The 27916-nt window shown below is 41.9% G+C and overlaps 1 protein-coding gene across 1 annotated transcript in view; it reads left to right on the top strand.

Moving 5' to 3' along the window:
• LOC132406300 (very low-density lipoprotein receptor-like) overlaps positions 1 to 27916 on the top strand; it is a 97089-nt gene that overhangs the window by 50429 nt on the left and 18744 nt on the right. Inside the window, exons 8-9 of the mRNA XM_059991769.1 lie at positions 3483 to 3624; positions 13571 to 13705. Coding sequence (XP_059847752.1) covers positions 3483 to 3624; positions 13571 to 13705 — 277 coding nt within the window. The remainder of the gene's footprint in view (positions 1 to 3482; positions 3625 to 13570; positions 13706 to 27916) is intronic.

The following is a 27916-nucleotide window of genomic DNA, read 5'->3' as shown; positions in this document are numbered from 1 at the left end:
AATAAACGGGCAGACTATTATCTAGATGGGGAGAGAATGCAAAATGCAGAGATGCAAAGGAACTTGGGAGTTCTTGTGCAAGATACCCTAAAGGTTTACCTCCAGTTTGAGTCGGTGGTGAAGAAGCCCGAAGTCGGTGGTGAAGTTGGCATTCATTCTAGAGGTATAGAGTATAAGAGTAGGGATGTGATGTTGAGGCTCTATCAGGCACTTGTGAGACCACACTTGGAGTATTGTGTGGTGTTTTAGGCTCCTTATTTTAGAAAGGATATGCTGATGTTGGAGAGGGTTCAGAGAAAATTCACAAAAATAATTCCAGGACTGAAAGGATTACTGTATGAGGACCATCTGGCAGCTCTTGGGCTATATTCCTTGGAGTTCAGGAGAATGAGGGGGGATCTTGTAGAAACATTCTGAAGGTTAAAAGGCCTGAACAGATTAGATTTGGCAAAGTTATTTCCCATGGTAGGAGATTACAGGGCAAGTGGGCATGACTTCAGGATTGAAGGACGTCCATTTAGAACAGAGGGTGGTAAGTCTGTGGAATTTGTTACCATGAGAGGCTGTGGAGGCCAAGTCATTGGGTGCATTTAAGGCAGAGATAAATAGGTTCTTGATTAGCCAGGGGGAGTGGGGATGACTAGAAGAATTGGATCAGCCCATGATTGAATCACAGAGCAGACTAGATGGGCTGAATGGCCTACTTCTCCTATATCTTATGGTCTTATCAGGTTACAGTATTACAGTGGAATAAAGGGAGTTACAGAAGTATGAAAGAGGAGCTGGGCAAAATTGATTGGAGGGGGTCACTAGCAGTGATGACAGCAGAAGCAGAAGTGATGACAGGCTGTAGTTTCTGGGAGTAATTTGGAAGGTGCAGGATGGATACATCCCAAAGTAGAAATAACAGTCTAAAGGCAGGATGATGCAATTGTGGGTGACAAGGAAAGTCAAAGACACCATGAAAACAAAGAGGAGAGTGTATAATAGAGCAAAAATTAGTGGAACATTACAGGATTTGGAAGCTTTTAAAATCAACGGAAGACAACTAAAAAAAGCCATAAAGGAAGGAAAAGACGAAATATGAAGTTAAGCTAGTCAATAATATCAGAGGATACCAGAAGGTTTTTCAGTTAGTTAAAGTAAAAGAAAAGCGAGAGTAGATATTGGACCACTGGAAAATGACACTGGAGAGGTAGTAATGGGGCACAAAGAAATAGCGGATGTATTTTGCATCAGTTATCACTGTGGAACACACTGGCAGTATGCCAGAAGTTTGAGTGTGTCAGTGGCAGATGTGAGTGCAGATGCTATTATTAGGAAGAAGGTGTTTGGGGAGCAAAAAGAACTGAAGGTAGATAAGTCACCTGGACCAGATGGACTACACCCCAGAGTTCTGAAAGAGGTAGTTGAAGAGATTGTGGAGGCATTAGTAATGATCTTTCAAGAATCACAAGATTCTGGCTTGGTTCTTGGGGATTAGAAAATTGCAAATGTCACTCCACTCTTCAGGAACAGAGGGAGGCAAAAGAAAGGAGGACTACCCAGTGGGTAGGTGGGAATAGGTGAGATTAAGAGTTCGGCACGGACTAGGAGGGTCGAGATGGCCTGTTTCCGTGCTGTGATTGTTATATGGTTATATGGTTAAAGCAAATTGTAGGCTAGTTAGCTTGACCTCAGTAGTTAAGAAGATGTGGGAGTCGATTGTTAAGGATGAGGTTTCATGGTTCTTGAAGGTACATGATAAAATGGGCCAAAGGCAGCATGGTTTCCTTGAGGGAAAATCTTGCCTGACAAACCTGTTGAAATTCTTTGAGGAAATAACAAGCAGGATAGACAAAGAATCAGTGGATGTTGTGTACTTGGATTTTCAGTTGGCCTTTGACAAGATGCCCTGCATGAGGTTGCCCACAAGAGCCTGTGGTATTATATGAAAGATACTAGTATAAGTAGAGGATTGGGGAATAAGGGAGCCTTTTCTGGTTGGTTGCCAGTGACTAGTGGTATTCTGCAGGGGTCTGTATTGGAAACACTTCTTTTTTACATTATATGGTAATGATTTGGATGATGAAATTGATAGTAAACTTTGTTGCCAAGTTTGCGGACAATATAAAGATAGGTGGATGGGCAGTTAGTGTTGAGGAAGTAGGGAGGCTGCAGAGGGACTTAGAGTAGGAGAATGGGCAAAAGTGGCAGATGGAATACATTCTAGAGAAGTGCACTGGCATACACTTTGGTAGAAGGAATAAAAGTCTAGACTAATTTCTAAACGGAGAAAATTCAAAAATCTGAGGTGTATAGAGTCTTGAGAGTCCTTGTGTAGGAAGGATTTCCAACAGGTTAACTTGCAGGTTCAGTTGGTGGTGAGAAAGGCAAATTCAAGGTTAGCATTCATTTCGGGAGATGAGACTGAAAAAAGCAAGGATGTAATGCTGAGGCTTTATGAGGCACTTGTGAGGTCTCGCTTGGTATATTGTGAGCAGTTTTGTGCCCCTTATCTAAGAAAGGATGTGCTGTCATTGCAGAGGGTTTAGAGGAGGTAAATGAGAATGATGCTGGGAATGAAAGGGTTATATGAAGAGTGATGACTCTGGACCTATACTCACTGGAATTTAGAATAATGAGGGCATCTCATTGAAATCTTGTGAATATTGAAAGGTTTAGAAAGGGTGGATGTGGAGAGGATGTTTTCTATAGTGAGGCCATCTAGGATCTGAGGGCATAGCCGCAGAATAGAGGAACATCCATTTAGAATAGAGGTGAGGAGGAATTTCTTTAGCCAGTGGGAGGTGAATCTGTGGAATTCGTTGCTGCAGATGGTTGTGGAGGCCAGGCCATTGTGTGTATTTAAGGTGGAGGTTGACTAGTCAAAGCATGAAAGTTTGCGGGGAGAAGGTGGGAGATTGGGGCTGAGAGGGAAATCAGCCATGATGAAACTGTAAAGCAGACTGAGTTTGATCTAATGTGATCACTGGCCTAGTTCTGCATTTATGTCTTATGGTCTTATCCCTGGGTATATAAAAGAAATAGTTTTTCCAGTGCCCCCTTTAAACCTCTTACTCTTTATTGTAAGCCTATGCCCTCTGGTTAAGAAGTCTCACATTTTGAAGGTTATTGGCAATAAAGAAAATAAAAACACTTGATGGACGGATTTGTTTTAGCAATGTAACCTTGTAAGGTTCTTGGAATTCCTTGGAATGTGCACTTGCTTAAAATTCAGGAATAGAGTTGTAGCTGATACAGGTGGTTGTATTTCTTCAGCCCAACAATGTAGTTTGACTTTTTTGTCATTTGTAGAACCAGAAGATTTAGCTTGAGCTAGGGTCAAATGGGACACCAGAATTTTCAATGGGGTTTATTTTTTATGAATTATTTATGTGGTAGATGAGTAGAGCTAAAAATTACAATTGATGTTCCTAATTAATTTTAAATACTGTAAATAAAATGAATTACTTCTAACATGATGGGAGTTTCTTTTTCAGAACTGTATCTACTGGTCTGATGAGGAAAGCAGGACTCTGTACAGTGCTGAGAAGTTTACGGGAGCTAATGTGACAATGCTGGCACAAAATCTCACAGAGCCACGGGGCTTAGTCATGTTTCACAAACTGATGCAGCCAACTGGTATGAGACCACCACTTACTGCTCCAGTTTTTCTCCTGCTGTGGCACACAAAGTAAAATGGTCTGCTTTTGTAAAACATACTGTAATATGTATAAATGTGTGTGTGTGTGTGTGTGTGTGTGTATATATGTGTATATATAATTAAAAAGTGTGTGTGTACACAGTGTGTGTGTGTATATATATATATATATATATATATATATATATATATCTTCGTGGCTGTTGCACCCCAATATGAATGTGTTATTTCCTGGTTTTGGAGTTTTCCTTGCTGTTTTTTCTGTGGGATGCAAGTATGTTTACTGTCCAGCGCCGACTTCTCTCACCTTTATGGCAAATATTGAATCCCAGAGCCGATTAACTGAAAATACTGGAGTGTGTATTTATCTACCCTTTCAGATATATCCTAGCCTAAATTGTTTCATGTGTTAGTCTACTTTCAGGTACGGATCCACAACCCCTTATCCAAAATCCTTGGGACCAGTTGCATTTCGGAATTCAGAATTTTTTGGATTTCAGAAAATTGATAATTATATTGATAATTAACCTGTCTCAGTGCGGGTGGACTTTAGGACCCAGGGGAGCTCCGGACCTATGCACATCCTCCCGTATACTTTTAATCATCTCTAGATTACTTATAATACCTAATACAATGTAAATAGTTATTATACTGTATTGTTTAGGGAATAATGACAAGAAAAAAGTCTGTACATGCTCAAACAACGAGTGCTGTAGAGAGAACTTCCGGGTTTTCCCGATCCGCGCTCTTTTACAAATACTATTTATTTATACAGTAATATACTGATAAATGAAATATTGGGATAATTATAGACCATAAATACACTAGTACATTTTATTTTCAACAGAAACATTCAATAAAACATAAAAATATACAGATTCAAATGAACTGAATCAAACACATGGTAAATGACTTATTGGAGTAAATGTAGTACGTAAATACTCTAGGATATATACAGGGTCAAACTAAGCTAAATACGTATATCATCTATGGGGAATTTTTCATCTGTGTTCACTATGTCATCATCATCACTACTATCTTCATCTGTATTTAACACCATTTCAGCAATTTTCCCATCACTCAAGGAATACACAACAGTTGCATCATTGTCAGTGTTCAGCATTTCTTCGATGTCAGCTTCCTCTAACTTATTTACACTTTTGTTTGATAACTTTGAAGCATAAGTTACAAGGTTTAATATCATCATCATCTCATTAGTGAAACAAAATCCTTAAGTCTTGATCTGTAGGTTCATTTACATCAAACATTGTTGTAGGCCAGAGTCTGTGCCAAACATTTGTTGTTGTTAATTTATCAACATAATTCCAAGCATTAGCAATTGCGTAAATGGCATCCTTAACATTGAACTCTTTCAGGAAGTCTTGGATTCCTACTCCTCTGTTGACTGCAGAAAGCATGCAATTCAAAAAATAGTCTTTATACTTTAAAATTTTACAGTTTTCTTCCAGTCCAGCTTGCCTGCAATGAGCTCATGCCGCTGGTACAAAGTGGTTATTGAACCAGTCAGAAAACATTTCTCGGGTTACCCATGCTTTCTTGTTTGCATAATAATGCTCAGGCAAATTGCGTACACCTTTCAGACATCTCAGATGTTGGCTTTTTCCGGTCACTGCTAACTGCACTTTGTGCATACGCCTGCTGCATTAGCGCACCCAAGAATAGTTAACCTGTCCTTAGCATCTTTAAAACCTGTTGGTGCTCTCTCATCAGCCGTTGTTAATGTTTTTCTAGGAATGTAGCGCCAGTACAAAGCTGTTCCATCAGCATTGTAAAATTGTTCAGGGCTAAGGTTTTCATCAGATATTATCTTGACAAATTTGTCAATGTAATTTTCAGCTGCTTTATGATCAGCAGAAGTTTTTTCACCACAGATTTTCAGATATTTTACACCGTGATGCTTCTTAAATTTCGGCAGCCAGCACTCTGAATATTGACACTCATCTTCAATGTTTAGTTCTTCATGGTAATATTCTAGCTTGTTTCATGATCAACATGCCATTCAATGTCATACATTCACTTCTTCGTTGTCTAATCCACTCAATCAACACACGATCAAGATCTTCAATTTTTGCCCTATGCAGTTTTTTCCTATTTTTCATTAGTCATCACTGTCACTGTAAAACTTCAGTAACTTGTCTTTCTGTTTCTTTAAATCATATATAGTGGTAGTTCCGACAGCATATTCTTCAGTAAGATGCCGTACAGTCACACCACAATCAAGCTTCTGCAATAACTCCACTTTCTGCGTTATTGATAATGATAGATGCTTCCTTATCTTTTTATCATTGCTACCCATAGGGGTATCTGCAGCACTTTTTGAAATTTTCACAGTGAAATTAAACACTAAGTCAACAGTGAACACAAAATATATTAGCGAACAGCAGATGCAGGTGTAACCAGTATGAGCGCTGAATCAGAACTGACGTCTGGCGGCCTCTGCTAGTGCTGCCGTGTCACACCTGAGTAACGACAGCTGTTGGTGCGCCAAACAAGCCTTATTACGACATGTTCCACACTCCATGCAAAAACTTTGGTTTTCGGAACTTCTCAGATTTAAGAATTTTGGATAAGGGATTGTGGACCTGTATATCCTAGCCTAAATTGTATCATGCATTAATCTACTCTTTCAGATATAACCTAGCTTAAATTGTATTGTGTTAATCTATCCTTTAGATCTGTCCTAGTTTAAATTGTATCATGCATTAATCTGCCCTTTCAGGTATATCCTAGCCTAAATTGTATTGTGTTAATCTACCCTTTCAGATATATCCTAGCCTAAATTGTATTGTGTTAATCTACCCTTTCAGATATATCCTAGCCTAAATTGTATCTAGATTTTTTTCCACTATGCAGATCCATCTGTAAACTTTTTTTTAAACTTATTTGAACATGGCATCATAGTTTACACACTTTTCTTTTCCCACTTAGGATGTAATTTTAGTCAGCATGAAATACCCTGACAACTGATCTAAAAGTAAGATGCAAGATGCAAACTGTTGTGAAACAAAATCCAGAATCTTTACAGAAAACTAACTGGGTCTTTGATGAATTGTGTGATTAATTTCCAAAGTTGACATTGCCCACTTTATTTGGACTTATCAATATAGAACAGGGTTGTATGTTTGCTCGTTAGTATTAAAGCAGGCATATTGGATCTCTTTCTCCAATGATAATAGACAATAGGTGCAGGAGTAGGCCATTCGGCCCTTCGAGCCAGCACCGCCATTCAATGTGATCATGGCTAATTCTCCACAATCAGTACCCCGTTCCTACCTTCTCCCCATATCCCTTGACTCCGCTATCTTTAAGAGCTCTATCTAACTCTTTCTTGAAAGCATCCAGAGAATTGGCCTCCACTGCCTTCTGAGGCAGAGCATTCTGTAGATCCACAACTCTCTGGGTGAAAAAGCTTTTCCTCAACTCCGTTCTAAATGGCCTACCCCTTATTCTTAAACTGTGGCTTCTGGTTCTGGACTCCCCCAACATCGGGAACATGTTTCCTGCCTCTAGAGTGTCCAATCCCTTAATAATCTTATATGTTTCAATCAGATCCCTTCTCATCCTTCTAAATTCCAGTGTATACAAGCCCAGTCACTCCAATCTTTCACCATATGACAGTCCCGCAATCCTGGGAGTTAACCTTGTGAACCTATGCTGCACTCCCTCAATAGCAAGAATGTCCTTCCTCAAATTTGGAGATCAAAACTGAACACAATACTCTAGGTGTGGTCTCACCAGGGCCCTGTACAACTGCAGAAAGACCTCTTTACTCCTATACTCAACTCCCCTTGTTATGAAGGCCAACATGCCATTAGCTTTCTTCACTGCATGCTTACTTTCAGTGACTGTTGTACAAGAACATCAATGTTTCGTAGTACTTCCCCTTTTCCTAACTTGACACCATTCAGATAGTAATCTGCCTTCCTGTTCTTGCCACCAAAGTGGATAACCTCACACTTATCCACATTAAACTGCATCTGCCCACTCACCCAACCTGTCCAAGTCACCCTGCATTCTCCTAACATCCTCCTCATATTTCACACTGCCACCCAGCTTTGTGTCATCTGCAAATTTGCTAATGTTACTTTTAATCCCTTTATCTAAATCATTAACGTACATTGTAAATAGCTGTGGTCCCAGTACCAAGCCTTGCGGTACCCCACTCATCACTGCCTGCCATTCTGAAAAGGACCCGTTAATCCCTACTCTTTGTTTCCTGTCTGCCAACCAATTTTCTATCCATGTTAGTACCCTACCCCCAATATCATGTGCTCTAATTTTGCCCACTAATCTCCTATGTGGGACCTTATCAAAGGCTTTCTGGAAGTCCAGGTACACTACATCCACTGGCTCTCCCTTGTCCATTTTCATAGTTACATCCTTAAAAAATTCCAGAAGATTAGTCAAGCATGATTTCCCCTTCGTAAATCCGTGCTGACTCGGATTGATCCTGTTACTGCTATCCAAATGTGCCGCTATTTCATCTTTTATAATTGACTCCAGCATCATCCCCATCACTGATGTCAGGCTAACTGGTCTATAACTCCCTGTTTCCTCTCTCCCTCCTTTCTTAAAAAGTGGGATAACATTAGCTAGCCTCCAATCCTCAGGAACTGAACCTGAATCTATAGAACATTGGAAAATGATTACCAATGCATCCACGATTTCTAGAGCCACCTCCTTAAGTAACCTGGGATGCACACCATCAGGCCCTAGGGATTTATTAGCCTTCAGTCCCATCAGTCTACCCAGCACCATTTTCTGCCTAATGTGAATTTCCTTCAGTTCCTCCGTTACCCTAGGTCCTCTGGCCACTATTACATCTGGGAGATTGTCTGTGTCTTACCTGGTGAAGACAGATCCAAAGCACCTGTTCAACGTCTGCCATTTCCTTGTTCCCCATAATAAATTTCTGCCTTCAAGGGCTCAACTTTGGTCTTAACTAATTTTTTCCTCTTCACGTACCTAAAGAAGCTTTTACTATCCTCCTCTATATTCTTAGCTAGCTTACTTTCGTACCTCATCTTTTCTCCCCGTATTGCCTTTTTAGTTATCTTCTGTTGCTCTTTAAAAGTTTCCCAATCCTCTGGCTTCCCGCTCATCTTTGCTATATTATACTTCTCTTTTATTTTTAAACTGTCCTTGACTTCCCTTGTTAGCCACGGTTGCCCCTTACTCCCCTTAGAATCTTTCTTCCTCTTTGGAATGAACTGATCCTGCACCTTCTGTATTATTCCCAGAAATGCCTGCTATTGTTGTTCCACTATCATCCCTGCTAGGGTATCCTTCCAGTCAACTTTGGCTAGTTCCTCCCTCATGGCTCCATAGTCCCCTTTGTTCAACTGTAATACTGACACTTCCGATTTTCTCTTCTTCCTCTCAAATTGTAGATTAAAACTTACCATATTATGGTTACTACCACCTAATGGCTCCTTTACCTTGTGTTCCCTTATCAAATTCTGGTTCATTACACAACACTAGATCCAGAATTGCCTTCTCCCTGGTAGGTTCCAGTACAAGCTGCTCTAACAAGATGATCTGACAAGGCAGTGGTAATTTCTATCAGACAACTCTATAAGCTGTCAAATTCTAATTTTTTTCACAGATAATTTGTATTTGACACTTAATCACCATGTACTGTACAGTCTTAATGTAATTTTGAGTTTACAAAGTAGGCTCAAAGGTGTGAGGTCAGTACTGGTAAAATGTGTAAAAAGTAATCACTTTTCTCCATTGCTCAGAGCTACAGAATTTCTACCTCTTGGCAAATTTTCATATCAAAATATTCTTTATTGGATATTCTCAAAATAGGTTCATGTATTTGTTAATTCTCAACTTAGAAACAAATATCTTTTTTTTTAAAGGGACTGCTCATGGAAGCAAATTCAAAAGCAAAAATAGGATGAGGAGCCTGGAAAATAACTGATTTTTTTTTCCCCTCAAACTCTTTGCATGACATGGAGTATGCCCTGGTCTTTGCAATTATTGCCCAGATATTGGTGTACCTTCTGTTGGTTATTGATTACAATCTGATGTCCAGAACACCACGTCTGGAGTTCCAAGAGCTTCCAACTCCATTTCTCTAATTTTCTTAAGGTATCTCATGATTGATTTTCCTGGAATGTTCTGGTTGCGTTTTAACAGAAAATATCTAACCATCATAATTTGCCAGTATCACTTGAAATCCTGTTCCCTTTCATTTCAGTTCAGTTCAGTTTCGGTGTATTGTCATTTGGAAACCACAAATGCAATGCAGTTAAAAAATGAGACAACGTTCCTCCAGAATGATAGCACAAAAGCACACGACAAAACAGACTACACCAGAAAATCCACATAACATTTGGTAATTCCCAAATCCAGAGTCTGGAGAGGCTGCTGTGTATTAATATCGCGCTACCATCTTAGCACGTTCCCTGGAAAGGAGCTCCAAATCCACCAGGCAAAACAAGATTACTCAGAAACACCAAGTCGGGAGACCAACTCTACCACCCAACAAACCAAAAACTAAAGCTACAAGACCTACACAAAACCCCATAGTTACATACAGTTATAGTTAACACATAGTTACAACAGTGCAGACAATACCATAACTGATAAAAAAACAGACCATGGGCACAGTAAAAATAATCCAAAGATGTTAAAAGACTATAAGTTTGAAAGAAACCACCACACAGTTTCCACAAGTCTTCAGGGTCCTGATAGACTTGTCATCCCACGCAGGCGGCAGAAGGGAATACCCCTGCAATGGACTTCCACGGTGCCGGTCTCAGCCTCGCAGATGCAGCACACAATGAAAGCTCGTCAAACCCAGCCTTGCAGACGCAGCACACAGTGAAAGCATCCCAACTGTAGCAGACTCTGAGTCCGTCAAACTTCCGAGCCTCTGACCATCCCCTCCGGCACAGCCTCTCTGAGCACCATCACTGCTGATAGTAATTGTCATTATCCTAGAGGCTTGGGAATTTTTGGATTCCCTCCGGGACTTCCATAGCACTTCTGGCAGCAGAGGGGTGAGGAAATTTTCCAGCCCACTTAAAAATGCTCCCCTTACTATATACTTAAGACTGTGAGGCTAGGCACAGCTCCAATGGCATACTTGAGTTTAATGGCAACAGCACTGTTGTTAGCTGAATCAGAGGAGCTGACAAATCCTTTGTATAAGAGGGAAGTGGAATATCTGGCTGAGTAGTGCCACAACAGTCTCTCACTCAATGTCAGTAAGACCAAGGAGCTGATTATTGACTTCAGGAGGAAACCAGAGGTCAATGAGCCAGATGATCAGAGGTGGAGAGGGTCAGCAACTTTTAATTCTTTGGTGTTACTATTTCAGAGGATCTGTCCTGGGCCAAGTGCTTCAATGCCATTACAAAGAAAGCAACACAGTGCCTCTACTTCCTTTAGAAGTTTACGAAGATTCGGCATGTCATCTAAAACTTTGACAAACTTCTGTAGGTCTGTGGTGGAGAGTATGTGGCTGCATCACTTGGAATGGGAACACCAATGTCCTTGAATGAAAAATATTACAAGAAGTAGTGAATATGGCCCAATCCATCACTGGTAAATCTCTCACCACCACTGGGCACCTCTACATGGAGCACTGTTGCAGGAAAGCAGCATCTATCATCAGGGACCCTCACCACCCAAGCCATGCTCTTTTCACTTCTGCTATCAAGAAGGTACAGGAGCCTCAGGACACACACCACCATCTTCAGGAGCAGTTATTACCCCTCAACCATCAGGCTCTTGAACCAGAGGGGATAACTTCACTCAGCTTCACTTGCCCCATCACTGAACTGTTCCCACAACCTATGGACTCGTTTTCAAGGACTCTTCCTCTCGTGGTCTGAATAGTAATTGCTTTTTTTCTTTTGTATTTGCATTGTTGTCTTTTGCACACTAGTTGGTTGCCTATCCTGTTGGCTACAATCTTTCGTTTATTGTGTTTTTTGGATTTATTGTGTATGCCAGCAAGGTAATTTCAGATTTGTATATGGTGATGTACAGTGGCAAGCAAAAGTTTGGGCACCCCTTGTCAGAATTTCTGTTGCTGTGAATAGCTGAGTAGAAAATGAACTGATCTGCAAAAGTCATAAAGTTTAAGCAAGATTAGTGTATTATTTTTGTTTTGTACAATTTTAGAGTGGGAAAAAAGGAAAGGAGCACCATGTAAAAGTTTGGGCACCCCAAGAGATTTGAGCTCTCAGATAACTTTTACCAAGGTCTCAGACCTCAATTAGCTTGTTAGGGCAATGGCTTGTTCCCAGTCATCATTAGAAAAAGCCAGATGATGCAAGTTTCAAAGCTTTATAAATACCTTGACTCCTCAAACCTTGTCTCAACAATCAGCAGCCATGGGCTCCTCTAAGCAGCTGCCTAAGCACTCTGAAAGTTAAAATAAATGATGCCCACAAAGCAGGAGAAGGCTATAAGAAGATAGCAAAGCATTTTCTGGTTGCCATTTCCTCAGTTTGTAATGTAATTAAGAAATGGCAGTTAACAGGAATGGTGGAGGTCAAGTTGAGATCTGGAAGACCAAGAAAACTTTACAAGAGAACTGCTCGTAGGATTGCTAGAAAGGCAAATCAAAACCTCCATTAGACTGCAAAAGACCTTCAGGAAGATTTAGCAGAATCTGGAGTGGTGGTGCACTGTTCTACTGTGCAGCAACACCTGCATAAATATGACGTTCATGGAAGAGTCATCAGAAGAAAACATTTCTTGCATCCTCACCATAAAATTCAGCATCAGGAATTTGCAAAGGTACGTGTAAACAAGCCTGATGCATTTTGGAAACAAGTCCTGTGGACTGATGAAGTTAAAATAGAACTTTTTGGCCGCAATGAGCAAAGGTATGTTTGGAGAAGAAAGGGTTCAGAATTTTATGAAAAGAACACCTCTCCAACTGTTATGTATGGGGTGGATCAATCATGCTTTGGGCTTGTGTTGCAGCCAGTGGCACGGGGAACATTTCACTGGTAGAGGGAAAAATGAATTAATTAAATACCAGCAAATTCTGGAAGCAAACATCACCATCTGTAAAAGAAAAAGCTGAAGATTAAAAGAGGATAGCTTCTGCAACAGGATGATGATCCTAAACACACCTCAAAATCCACAATGGACTACCTCAAGAAGCGCAAACTGAAGTATTTGCCATGGCCTCACAGTTCCCCAACCTAAACATCACCGAAAATCTGTGGATGGACCTCAAAAGAGCAGTGCATGCAAGACAGCCCAAGAATCTCACAGAATTAGAAGCCTTTTGTAAAGAAGAATGGGTGAAAATCCCCCAAACAGGAATTGAAAGACTCTTAGCTGGCTGCAGAAAGCTGTGATCCTTGCCAAAAGAGGTGCTACTAAGTACTGACCATGCAGGGTGCCCGAACTTTTGCCTCGGGCCCTTTTTCTTTTCTGTTATTTTGAAACTGTAAAAGATGGAAATTAAAAAAGTAATCTTGCTTAAAATATTAAAGAGATGTGTCACCTTTAACTTTATGCCTTTTGGAAATCAGGTCTTCTTTTACTTGCTTAGCTATTCACAGTAACAGAAATTTTGACCGGGGTGCCCAAACTTTTGCATGCCACTGTATATGTACTTTGATAATAAATTTACTTTGAACTTTGAATAAATGATAGTTATTGATTGTTTTTATTTATTGAATAATTGATTAGTAGAAGGCACAACGCATTGTCCTGTAGAGCACAATAACATAGAGTAAAATAAATTCCTACTGTCAGGTGCTCTGAAAAGCTATCTACACATTTAAAAATCCACAACAAAAGCAGGAAATGCCAGCAACACCGAACTGGTCAAGCAGTCCCTGGTGTGAATATCTGTACAGCAATTATAACAAAAATCTGCTACTGATTCTAATGGTATCTTCATTTCTTTCTGGTGTTTTGAAACAGGGAAGAACTGGTGTGTTGAAGGTCGTGCAGACTGTGAGTTCCTTTGTGTGCCGGCAATTCACATTCCTCAGCACTATGCATGTCTTTGCCCAGACAATCTGAAACCTGATGAGACTGGACATGGATGTAGAGAGGGTAAGCTAAATCAGTACTTGAACTAAGAGTAATCAATTTATGCGATAGGCTCACTTTAATATTGTTTAAAGTCTTTGTGGGGATAGGGGACCACAGAAGGTCCAAAGTTGAAACGATGACCCATTGAGGGGCACAGATCACACTAGGTGAGGACCCATTGGTAGTTTGGATAAGGTGGATGATGAGACAAGGTAAGTGTGATAGGACACCATACAAAACAATAGGGACCAGAGAAGGAACACGGCATTGCTGCACTGAGCACCCACAGTGTATGTTTGTTTATTTATTATCTAGAGATACAGCACAGAACAGGCCCTACTGGCCCAACAAGCTATACTGCCCAGCAACCCACCTCTTTAACCTTAGTCTAGTCACAGGACAATTTACAACAACCAATAACCTGCCATCTGGAATGTGGCAACATTCCAAGAGGAAACCCACACAGTCACAGGAAGGATGTTAAAACTTCTTACAGACAGCATCAGAATTGAAGTTAGAACTCCTATTTCCTGATCTATCATAGAACATAGTACATAGTACAGCACATAATGTTGTGCCAAAACAGTTTAGTTACCAAATAGCTCACTAAACTAATCTCTCCTGCTTACACAATGTCCATTTCCATCTATTTTTCTCTCATTCGTGTGCCTATCTTTGAAAGTCCTTAATGTATCTGCGCATTCCAGTCACCCACCACTGTTTTTAAAAAAAACTTGCCCCTCGAGTTCCTTAAAAATTAGCCCTTCTCACTTTAAATGCATGCCCTCTGGTATTAGATATTTCAATATTGTGAAAAAAGGTACTAGTTGTCTACTCTATGTATGCCTTTCATAATCTTATAAACCTCTATCAGATTTCTTCTCAGCCTCTGTCGCTCCAGAGAAAACAACCCAAGTTTGTCTGACTTAATTATCTCTAATCCAAGCAACATTCTAGCAAACCTCTTCTGTACCTTCTTCAAGACCTCGACATCCTTCTGATAATAGGTGACCAGATCTATACACAGTACTCTAGATGTAGCCTAACTAGTGTTTTATAAAGGCTGCAGCATTACTTCCTGACTTTTGAACTCAGTGTCTTGACTAATAAAAGCAACTGTACCATGTGCCTTTTGACCTTCTTTTCACCCTGTGTAGCCACTTTCTGGGACCTATAAGCTTTTGGACCCCAAGATCCCTCTGCTCATCAACACTATTAAGGGTCTTGCCCTTAACAGTACACTGTCTCTTTACATTTAACTTACTGAGGTACAGCACTTTATAATTGGTCAGGTTAAATTTTATCTGCCATTTCTCCACCCGTATCTGTAACTGGTCTATATCCCATTGTATTCTTTGCCAGTCTTCTGCACAACACCACCAATCTTTGTATTATATGCAGACTTATTAATCCACCCATCTACTTTTATCATTACGGTCCTTTATATGCATCACAAACAGCAGAGATCCCAGTACAGATCACTTGGAACACCACTAATCTCAGACTTCTAGCTAGAATAAGTCCCTTTGATTACTACCCACTAACTTTTATGACTAATTCACCATGACCCCATGCATCTTAATCTTCTGGATAAGACTCCCATGAGGACCATGTCAATTGCCTTTCTAAAATCCATGTAGTCAACATCCACAGCTCTACCTTCATCAATCACCCTCTTTACCTCATCAAGAAGCATACATGACTTGCCCTCTGTACTCTGGGTGTGACCACTTCAACATTTCATCTATGAGGCTTTCAGCCTCCCAGATGTTCCTGAGTACATCCAGCTCCAGTTCCTTGACCTTATTAATCAGAAGCTGAAATTGGGTGCACTTCCTGAAGATGTAGTCCTCAGGAAGACTGTTAAGTACCCTGCAATCCCACATCTTACAGGAGGAGCATTCCACTGCCTTAACTACCATTCTGCCTATACTTGTTATGCCTTTGACTCTATATCAAATAAATAAGACTCAGCACCCTGAGGCTTGTTCTCGCTGAGGCCTGTTGAGCCAAAACCGGCCCATTCACATAATGGCTGCTCTGCTTAAACCAAACAGTATTGGCCTTTGCTAAGTTACTAATAATGCAAGCTTTCTCCGCTTTGCAGACAAGTCCTGACAGGCACTGCTCTTCTTTAAAACTGGTATGTAAACTCTGCAAGGAACCATCTCCGGCACACTCTGTGTCCTCCCATTCTACAGAGGTAATAGGGTCATGCTAACCACTGTGCTACTGTATGCTTGCAGGAATAGGCTAGTGTTGTGACATCGTTTGGTTTGGCGGTATTCATGGGTATTCATATATGGGGTAATGACAGTTAAACTTGAACTGTACTGTGATTGAAGTCACCGGAGAGACACTGAAGCTGGTGATATAAAAATCTTTATTAATTACAACAAGCGGGCATCATTCTGGAGACATTCTTCATAGAGGTTCACAACTCAAAGTACATCACATTTTTTATACCCTTAAGATCAATTGTAACTATATGTAGTTCAATACAGTTTCAACAGTTACAATGACATAAGTCATTGAAGAGGCAGAGGATGAGACACTTGACGCACAAGCAGAGACAGTTTACAGGGAATTTGTGAGAAGGATAGGCAGATGATAGAATAAAGATGCACTCAGCCTGATGGTTTGAGATGTGACTATTTTAATGCAAGGAGTATCATTAACAAGACGGATGAACTTAGAACATAGATCAATACATGGGACAATGATGTTCTAGCCATTTTAGAGACTTGGATATCGGCCAGGAATGGCTGCTGAGTTTGCCAGGCTTTCGATTTTTCAAAAAGGACAGGGAGGGAGGCAAAAGAAGTGGGGGTTTGGCATTGCTAATCAGGTATAGTATCATGGCTGCAGAAAAAGAGCAAGTCATGGAGAGATTGTCTACTGAGTCACTGTGGGTGGAAGTCAGAAACAGGATGGGGGCAATAACTCTACTGGGTGTCTTTTATAAACCCACCAATCGTGACAGGGACATCAAGGAGCAGAAAGGGAGGCAGATTCTGGAACGGTGCAATAATAATAGGGTTGTTGTGATGGGAGATTTTAACTTTATTAATATTGATCGGCATCTCCCTAGAGCAAGGGATTTAGATGGTTTGGGGAAAGTTTCCTGGTGCAATATGTAGATAAGCCAACTAGAGGAAAGGCTGTACTTGATCTGGTATTGGAAAATGAACCTGATCAGGTGTCAGATCCCTTGGTGGGAGAGAACTTTGAAGGTAGTAATCACAACTCTATCTCCTTTTCGGTAGCGTAGAGAGGGATAGGAGCAGTCCGTTTGGGAAAACATTTAATTGGGGTAGGGGGAAATGTGATGCTATTAGATAGGAATTTGGGAGCAGATGTTCTCAGGGAAATGCATGGCACAAATGTAGCAAATGTTCAGGGAACATTTGCATGGAGTTCTGCATAGGTATGTTCCATTGAGGCAGGAAAAGGATAGTATGGTGAAAGAACCATGGTGTACAGAGGATGTGGAAAATCTAAAAGTTCAAGAAACTAGGTACTGAAATGAGTTGTAGAAAATTACAAGGTTGCCTGGAAGGAGCTTAAGAATGAAATTAGGAGAGCTAGAAGGAGCCATGAGAAGGTCTTAAACAGGATAAAGGAAAACCCCAAGGCTTTCTACAAGTATGTGAAGTGCAAGAGGATGAGTCCTATGAGAATAGGACCAATCAGGAGTGATGGTGGAAACGTGCATGGAGTCAAAGGAGGTAGCAAAGGTACTTAATGAGTACTTTGCTTCAGTATTCACCAAGGAAAGTGACCTTGGCAATTGTGGGGATGACTTACAGTGGACTGAAACGCTTGAGCATATAGAAATTAAGAAACAGGATGCGCTGGAGCTTTTGAAAAGCATTGTTAGTTGAGTTGTCGGGACCAGATGAGATGTATCCCAGGCTACTGTGGGAGGTGAGGGTGGAGATTGCTGAGCCTCTGGTGAACTTTGCATCATCAATAGGGACGGGAGAAGTACTGGAGAATTGGAGGGTTGCAAATGTTGTTCCCTTGTTCAAGAAAGGGAGTAGTGATAATCCAGGAAATTATAGACCAGTGAGTCTTACTTCAGTGGTGGGTAAGTTGTTGGAGAAGATCCTGAGAGACCGGATTTATGAGCATTTGGAGAGAGATCTGATTAGGAATAGTCAGCATGGCTTTGTCAAGGGCAGGTTGTGCCTTACGAGCCTGATTGAATTCTTTGAGAATGTAACAAAACACATTGACGAAGGTAGAACAGTGTATGTAGTGTATATGGATTTTAGTAAGGCATTTGATAAGGTTCCATGCAAGATGCATTCAAAGTAAGGAGGCATGGGATCCGAGGAGACCTTGCTTTGTTGATCCTGAATTAGCTTGCCCATGGAAGGAAAAGGATGGTTGTAGATGGTTTGTATTCTGCATGTAGTTCGGTAGCACTATCTTCACCATGATGAAGTAAGCCCTGGTGGCAAGGGTGAACTCAGAACAACCGGTCCCTCATCTTGGCTGCAGGAGGCTGCCGGGTCTTTGGTCTGTTAAGGCCCGTCTATTGCGCACCGCTTGCACATTGCTTTTCTGTCAGGGTGTGCTCCATTAGCCTTGTCTCAACAGCCCCACCAGGCAGTGGGGCTATTTACCCATAGCTGGGACAGTGGTTGACAGGCACCAGGGCATATCCACACAGTGGTGGGCCTGCATGGCACGTCTCTGGGGCCACTACTGCTCTGAGATCCCCTGTAGTTTAGCCTGGGACTGTAAGATACCCAGTTTCCACGTGTGACCCCGAGGAGGCACTGCAAGAGTCTTGGTGGTGGAGAGGCTCTATACTGGCAGGAGGAGGCTTACATACTCGGCTCCTCTTTTCACTCTCTGTTGAGAAGGCTAGCTAGTGGCAATAGCTGTAAGCAGAGAGTAGCAACCAGAGAGCACTGTGCGGCATAGAGCATGCAACTGCACTAACTACAAGCACTACTACACTACTGTACTGGGAGCTGGAACCTTGTCTGATTTCAGAAAATACCATGGAACAACAGTGGATCTATATCAGCTCTGTGCTCTATGAGGCAGCAGCCCAGTCCATCGACCATAAGAGCAAAAACCACCAAGACTGGTTTGACGATAACTCAGATACCATCCACAACTTGCTTAAGGACATGCACAAAGCACACTGGGCAACTTTAGGTAATCCTTCATCCATCAACATCAGGCAGCATTGACAGGAAAGTGCAAAAGGCAATACAGGCCATACAAAATGAGTGGTGGACTGAAAAGGCACATGAAATCCAGTCCTTTGCTGATAATATTGACATGCATAATTTTTACAATGCTGTCAAAACCATCTACAGCCCAATAAGTCGATGCGTCACTTCCCTGAAAAGAGCAGATGGTCTGACACTTCTGAAGAATCAGAATACCATTCTGCTGAGGTGGGCTGAGCATTTTAACACTCAGCTTAATCAGGATTCTGACGCAGACCCCACCATCCTGGACGAACTGCCTGAACCACCTCCTATCCACGACCTCAGTCTACCACCAACCTTCCAGGAGGTTCTATCAGCTGTCCATTCCCTTAAGAATAATAAGTCCCCTGGCACTGACAATATTCCTGCTGCATTACTGAAGAACAGAGGGTACATGTGTATGTGTACCCTCTACCAGTACATCACCAACACCTGGACTGACAAGAACATCCCACAGCAATGGAGAAATGCAAACATCATTGTCATTTATAAGAACAAGGGTGACAAGGCCATCTGCGGCAGTGGTAGGAGCATACCACTCCTTTCTGTTGCTGGAAAGGTCCTGGCTAAGGTAATGCTTCAGAGGCTCATCAGCAACATCACCGAGTCAATGCGGCCTGAATTGTAGTGTGGATTTAGGAAGAACAGGAGCATGATTGACATGATCTTCACAACTCGGCAGCCTCAGGAAAAGTGCCAGGAGCAACATCAAGGCCTGTTTATGGCCTTTGTCAATCTCTCCAAAACATTCGACAATGTGCAAAGAGAGCTCTTATGGGATGGCCTCCTCAGGTTTGGCTGTCCTAATAAATTTGTTAACATCCTCCACCAGTTCCACAATGGGATGACTGCTCGGGTGACCATAGGAGGACAAGAGTCCGAGCCCTTCCTTGTACACACAGGGGTGAGGCGGGGTGTGTGCTAGTGCCAGTGCTCTTTAACATCTTCCTCTTGTGTGTTACCAAGCTTCTCCACACCAAGATTGAGTACAGTGGTGGTGTGGCAGTGGACTTCAGATTAGATGACAACCTCTTTAACTGCTCCACGCAACCACCAAACTCTGGAGCTGCAGTATGCAGATGACTGTGCTCTTGTGGCCCATACTCTGGAGATCTTCAGACTGTCCTTGCTGTGGCGGTGAGAGTGTACAGCAGGATGGGGCTGATTGTCAATACCACCAAGACAAGTGATTTGCCAATGCAGTACCAGTGTCCCACCCAGCCATTCCTGCCTTCATTGTTGGTGATGAAAAGCTGTCAGTAGTGCCATCTTTCAAATATCTGTGGAGAATTCTCTCTGAGGATAGCGGCATTGACAACGACATTAAACAGGTATCAGCTGCCTTTGGGAGACTTCGGTGTAGAGTCTTTCAGAACAGGAGCCTTCGTCCCTCCACAAAGGTTGCTGTATTCCAAGCGATCTGTGTCACCACCCTTGTTTATAGCTGTGAATATAACTACATAACCTACAGACGTCACATCTAGTCCTTGGAGTGCTTCCACATAAGCTGCCTTCGGTGCAACCTGGGAATTACTTGGAACTGCAGAAGTATTGGGGCCATGATCACCCAGCGTCAGCTGCAGTGGCTGGGGCACGTGATAAGGATGCCCCCACGTTGGCTACCCCACAGAGTGTTATACGGCCAGCTACATCATGGTTGATGCTCAGCTGGAAGACCAAAGAAGCGCGGTAAGGATCAAATGAAGAATGCTTTAAGGAAGTGCAAGATCAGACCTGAGGACCTGGAGGATGTTGCTGCTGATCGTAACACTTAGCTGTGTAGGAATGAGGTTCGTATTCTGGAGATGGAAAGAACAACCAGAAGACAGCAGAAGAGAGCCAGGAGAAATGCAGCCATGGTTACCATCACTGCCACATATACATGTCTCACCTGCAATAGAACTTGTGGGTCCAGGATAAGACTGTATAGTCATCAAAGATCTCACTGTTAAAGGAGTGGACGTCGTCATCGGATTCCGATGGACAACCGAAAAAGAAGAAGAATGTCGGTAACCAGTGGTATTCAAGTCAAGTCAAGTCACTTTTATTGTCATTTCGACCATAACTGTTGGTACAGTACGTAGTAAAAATGAGACAACATTTTTCAGGACCATGGTGTTACATGACACAGTACAAAAACTAGACTGAACTACGTAAAAAAACAACAGAGAAAAAAAACCCAAGTACACTAGACTACAGACCTACCCAGGACTGCAGAAAGTGCACAAAACAGTGCAGGCATTACGATAAATAATAAACAGAACAATAGGGCAGTAAGGTGTCCAGGCTCTGGGTATTGAGGAGTCTGATAGCTTGAGGGAAAAAACTGTTACATAGTCTGGTTGTGAGAGCCCGAACGCTTTGGTGCCTTTTTCCTGGACAGCAGGAGAGAGAAGAGTTTGTATGAGGGGTGCGTGGGGTCCTTCATAATGCTGTTTGCTTTGCAGATGCAGTATGTAATGTAAATGTCCGTGATGGTGGGAAGATGATCTTCTCAGCTGACCTCACTATCCGCTGCAGGATCTTGCAATCCGAGATGGTGCAATTTCCGAACCAGGCAGTGATGCAGTTGCTCAGGATGCTCTCAATACAACCCTTGTAGAATGTAATGAGGATGGGGGGGTGGGAGATGGACTTTCCTCAGCCTTCGCAGAAAGTAGAGATGCTGCTAGGCTTTCTTTGATGTGGAGCTGGTGTTGAGGGACCAGGTGAGATTCTCCGCCAGATGAACACCAAGAAATTTGGTGCTCTTAACGATCTCTACTGAGGAGCCGTGATGTTCAGTGGGGAGTGGTCGCTCCGTGCCCTCCTGAAGTCAACAACCATCTCTTTTGTTTTGTTCACATTCAGAGACAGGTTATTGGCTCTGCACCAGTCCGTTAGCCGCTGCACCTCCTCTCTGTAAGCTGACTCGTCGTTCTTGCTGAGACCCACCACAGTTGTGTCATCGGCTCCAGATTCCGCAGGGATCTGTTCTGGGATGCCTCCTCTTAGTGATTTTTATAAATGACCTGGATGATGAAATAGAAGGGTGGATTAGTAGGTTTGCTGATGACACAAAAGTTGGAGGTGTTGTGGATAGTCTGGAGGGTTGTCAGAGGTTACAGCAGGACATCGATAAGATGCAGAACAGGGCTGAGAAGTGGCAGATGGACTTCAACCCAGATAAATGTGAAGTGGTTCATTTTGGTGGGTCAAATTTGAAGACAGAATATAGTATTAATGGTAAGACTCTTGGCAGTGTGGAGGGTCAGAGAGATCTTGGGGTCTGTGTCCGCAGGATATTCAAAGCTGCCTTGCAGGTTGACAGTGTTGTTAAGAAAATATATGGTGTGTTGGCATTCATTAACCATGGGAAGAGCTGTAAGGTAATGTTACAGCTATTTTGGGCCTTGGTCAGACCCCACATGGAGTACTTTGTTCAGTTATGGTCACCCCACTACAGGAAGGATGTAGGTACTATAGAAAGAGTGCAAGGAAATTTACAAGGATGTTGCCTGCACAGCATTGTGGGCCAAAGGGTCTGTAAAGTGCTGTAGATTTCCAAAGGCAAAAAGTGCTAGGCATACTCAAAGGTCTTAAGGTGGTTAAGTCACCTTGACCAGATGGACTACATCCCAGAGTCCTGAGAGAGGTTGCTGAAGAGATACTGCATACATTGGTCATGATTTTTCAAGAATCACTTGATTCTAGCTTGGTCCTGGAGAACTGAAAAATTGCAAGTGTCACTACACCCTTTAAGAAGGGAGGAAGGCAAAAGGAAATTATAGGCAAGTTAACTTAACCTCATTGGTTGGGAAAGTGTTGGAGTCCCTATTAAGGCAAGGTTTCAGGGTAATTGGACACTAATGATAAAATAAGTCAAAGTCAGCAAGATTTCTTTAAAGGGAAATCTTGCCTGATGAATCTGTTGGGGTTCTTCGAGGAAGTAACAAGCAGGGTGAACAACGGAGAGGCAGTGGATGTCATTTACTTGGATGTTCAGAAGGCATTTGATGTGGTGCCACACATGAGACTGCTTAACAAGAGAAAATCCCATGGCATTACAGGAAAGATGCTGCCATGGATAGAGGAATGGCTGACAGGCAGGAGGCAGCGAGCAGGAATAAAAGGGGCCTTTTTCTGGTTGGCTGCCGGTGGACTAGTGGTGTTCCTCAGGGGTCAGTATTGAGACTGCTACTTGTCAATGATTTAGATAATGCAATTGATGACTTTGTGGCCAAGTTTGCTGGTGATACAAAGATAGGTGGAGGGGTGGATAGTACTGAGGAAGCAATACAATTGCAGCAGGACTTGGACAAATTGGAAGAATGGGGTGGGGGGGGGGGCGGGTAGGTGGCAGCCATAATACAGTGTTGGGAACTGTATGATGTATTTTGGTAAAAGAAACAATAGTGCAGACTATCATCTAAATAGGAAGAAGGGTCTAACATCAGAGGTGCAGAGGGACCTGGGAGTCCTCGTACAAGGCTCCCAGAAGGTTAATTTATGGGTTGAGTCTGTGGTAAAGAAGACAAATCCAATGTTGGCATTTATTTCAAGGGGAATAAAATATAAAAGCAAGGAGATAATGCTGAGCCTTTAGTGTCTTTATAAAGTCAGGCTGCACTTGGAGTATTATCAACAGTTTTTGGCCCATATCTCAGAAGGGATGTGTTATCATTGGAGAGAATCCAGAGGAGGTTCACAAGGATGATTCTGGGATGGAAGGGGTTAACATATGAGGAGCATTTGGCAGCTTTGTGCCTGTACTGACTGAAATCTAGAAGATCTCATTGAAACCTACCTAATGTTGAACGGACTAGATAAGGTGGATGTGGAGAGGATGTTTCATATGTTGGGGGTATCCAAAACTAGAGGGCACAGCCTCAAAATTGAGGGGTGATCTTTTAGAACAGAAGTAAGTAGCAATTTTTTTTAGCCAGAGAGTAGTGAATCTGTGGAATGCTCTGCCACAGACTGTGGTGGAGGCCAGGTCCTTGCGTATGTTTAAGGTGGAAGTTGATTGTTTCCTGAACAGTCAGGGCATCAAAGGATATGGTGAGAAGACAGATGTAAGGGGTTGAGTGGGATCTGGGATCAGCTAAAATGGAGCAGACACATTGGGCTGAATGGCCTAATTCTGCTCCTATGTCTTATGAACTTGATCCTTTGGTCTGTCTTTGAGGTTGACCGAAAGGTGAGTCATACAGTTTAACTTGAGACCCGTGTTTCAACTGGTTGCCTTGCCAGACCTGTACATAAACACAAGGCTTTTCCAAAATGCCAAATTCCTTCTGAACTGTGGGCATCTCGTATGCAGAATAGAGACTCTCACATTTCTATTTCTATTCATTCTATCATCTTAACCTGGATTCTCCATGGCCAATGTGGAATTCAGGTCTCTCTCTCCAATGTCAATTCCAAAGCAAATAAATAAATAGACAAAAACTTAAAATACAGATAAGACAAAACTTGTACTTCTCATCCTTCTGAAGCTTAACCGATTTACAGAAAAATACTTGGAGGAAACATGTAGTACACAATAACACATTCCAAAGATGGATGGATGTGCCCCCCTCCCCCACAACCAACACTCTTGCTGACACACTCACATTTCTTAGAGACTGCCTCTTAAAATAAATCCTCTTGGATTAATTCAGACACCCTTCAATACAGATTTAATAAACTCATGGTAAACTTTACAATCATTCAGACATTCTCTCCCCTTTTCGTCCCACCTCCCACATATTTTCAACTCAAGCCATTCATATTTTAGTTACTTTCTCTCAAAGCTTAAATATTCCTTTCGCCTTCCAGAATCTTAGACCTTTAACATTTGAAACGAAAGAATGCTGGAAATTATAGTTCATGGACAAGCAAACATAACTATCTCCACATCAACCAAAATTCCAATGTCTTTTGAACTTTCTCAAATTCAAATCTCTGATCTATAGAATACTGATTATATGACCTGTTTATCTTACTGTTTTGGGTGATGTCTCCTATTTTAGAACGACTCATCTTTCTAGAACCATCCTTTAGTCTAAACCAGGGGTTCCCAACCTGGGGTGCCCGCACCCCCAGGGGGTGCAACAAAGAGTGGCTTGTGTCCTTGAGTGATGAGTCACAAGTCATCACTCAGCCAGCTGCCAGTGTACCTTGAGAAGTGGTAGTAACGTTTGTCCCAAGCACACTCCAGTCTCCCGCTGGCCGAGTCGAGAGAGACGTAAACTCATTCCAGTCTCCCACTGCCCGAGTCAGCGTTGAGGAGTCTCATCAGTATTACCTGGGAGTTACACCTCAGAGTTGAGGAGTCTCATCAATGTTCGCTAGAAGGTTACATCTCAGATTTAAATATCATCTCATAATGCCAAAATCTTTATACATCTCGAATCAACCACCAAGTAACGACTTCACGTTAAAACCAAACCTGTAGACGGTAGGTAAATTATTCAATTATAAAATTTTAAAAAGTCGCATTTTGATAAAAAGTAGTTGAAGTCATTCATTCATATTTGGTTCAATGCATTAAAGAAGTTTTTGAATTTCAAAGGTTTTTTTCCTCTTAAAAGGTTTTTTTCTTGAATCATTGATAATTTTGAATTGTGTTAGTTGAGGAGGTATCATGGTTAGCACTGAGGACTTTGAATCGTGTGATGGTAGTTCATATCTCCGGTAATCATCGAAAGTAGATGTGTAAATTCAGCAGAGAGTAGTCTAATAAGTTGCATCATGTCCTCGTAGCATTTCCACCTGACGATTTATCTTGGCGTAACCACAGATAATATCGTAATATAATATTCAAAAGCGTATTTCTCGCGATACTTTGCTATAGGCATGCCTGGTTGAGTAAAGCAGTCATCCCTGACTTAGTCAGACAGTTTTTCTCATATTAGCCCATATTTTTCTCTTTACCCTTAACCCTTCATCATGTTAAAAAGAAGGAAATGGAATGATGACTATGTGTTTCACTCGCACATCAGGAAATGATGGCTTGCAAAAACCCCAGTGCATTCTTTGTAGCGTTGTGTTTTCCAACTCAAATCTGAAGCCATCCAAGCTTCAAGAGCACTTCAAGAACAAGCATGGCGGAGCTGATGTTGAAAGACATGATGTTGTGTCTTTGAAAATCAAAGGAGCTCGTTTTGATTCACAAGGAACTGTTCCAAAGTTAGGTTTTGTTTCTGTTGAAAAACCACTACTTCTTGCTTCAAGTGGCATATAAAGTGGCCAAAAATCCAAGAAGCCCCAAACAATTGCGGAAGATCTCATCAAGCCATGTGCACTGGAAATGGGAACAATTATCCTGGGCAAAGAAGCAAGAAAAAAATTTGAACAGGTGCCCCTATCAAATAATGTCATTCACAACCATGTCAGTGATTTGAGTGAAGATATTTTGGACCAAGTCATTTCAGATGTCAGAGCTAGTCCTCTTAAAATCTCTGTTCAGTTGGATGAGTCAGCTGATGTCTCCAGTTGTAGTCAACTCATCACATTAGTGAGGTATGTCAATGATGGTGCTGTAAAGGAAGATTTCCTGTTTTGTAAAGATCTGAAAACAAACACAACTGCAAAGGATGTGATACAGCTGGTGAAAGACTTCTTTGCCAAACATGATTTAGATATCAAAGTCATTGGTTCTGTTTGCACTGACAGGGCACCTGCAATGCTTGGAAATAAAACCGGCTTTTCTGTATTGATGATAAAGGAGATTCCAGACTTGCAAGTTACCCATTGTTTTCTTCATCGGCATGCTTTGGCAATAAAATCATTGCCTCCAAATTTGAAGACAGTCTTTGATACTTGTGTGAAGATCATCAACTGGATCAGGGGGCGTGCTTTGAACCATTGCATCTTCAAATCATTTTGAGGATCTGGGAAGTGAGCATTCAGTTTTGCTTTTCCACACTTTGTCCATTGGTTGGCACGAGGACAAGCTTCTTTGAACTGCGGGAAGAAATCAAAGTTTTTTTGGAGGAGCGTGAATGTGATCTGGTTGGGGAAATTTGCCCAAATGCTGGCTTACTTAGCTGACATTTTCACTCGTATGAATGACCTGAGTGTTTCTCTTCAAGGAAAAGGGATAAACATATTGAAGGCTTGTGAAAAGTTGAATGCCTTCAAAGAAAAGTTATGTCTTTGGCGTCGAAGGATGGAAAGAGGCAGTCTCTCAAATTTTCCTTCACTAGAAAAGATGGTTGATGATGCTGGATCCATAACTCTACTGCGCATGAAGAAATTGTGGATCATTTGGAAATGCTGTTAGAATCGTTTGATGGATATTTTGCTGAGGAGACCTGAAGATTTCAGAAGAATGGTTCATGAATCCATATTCCTACAATTTGGAGAAAATGTCAGATGATGAAGAGCTGAAGGAAGATCTTATTGATTTGCAGACAAATTGAGCTCTAAGACTTAGACAATAGACAATAGGTGCAGAAGTAGACCATTCGGCCCTTCGAGTCTGCACCGCCATTCTGAGATCATGGCTGATCATTCACTATCAATACCCAGTCCCTGCCTTGTCCCCATATCCCTTCATTCCCCTATCCATCAGATATCTATCTAGCTCCTTCTTGAAAACATCCAGAGAATTGGCCTCCACCGTCTTCTGAGGCAGTGCATTCCACACCTCCACAACTCTCTGGGAGAAGAAGCTCTTCCTCAACTCTGTTTTAAATAACTGACCTCTTATTCTCAATCCATGCCCTCTGGTACTGGACTCTCCCAACATCTGGACCATATTTCCTGCCTCAATCCTATCAAATCCTTTAATTATCTTAAACGTTTCAATCAGATCCCCTCTCAATCTCCTCAATTCCAGCGTGTACAAGCCCAATCTCTCCAATCTCCCTGCGTAAGACAGCCCTGCCATCCCAGGAATCAACCTAGTGAACCTAAGCTGCACTTCCTCAATTGCCAGAATGTCCTTCCTTAAACCTGGAGACCAAAACTGTACACAATATTCCAGGTGTGGTCTCACCAGGGCCCTGTACAAATGCAAAAGGACATCCTT

The sequence above is a fragment of the Hypanus sabinus genome, chromosome 16 (assembly GCF_030144855.1).
Source record: "Hypanus sabinus isolate sHypSab1 chromosome 16, sHypSab1.hap1, whole genome shotgun sequence".
NCBI classification, from domain to species: Eukaryota; Metazoa; Chordata; class Chondrichthyes; order Myliobatiformes; family Dasyatidae; genus Hypanus; species Hypanus sabinus.
The sequence above is the reverse complement of the archived record's forward strand: the minus strand, read 5'-3'. Positions and strand labels throughout refer to the sequence as shown.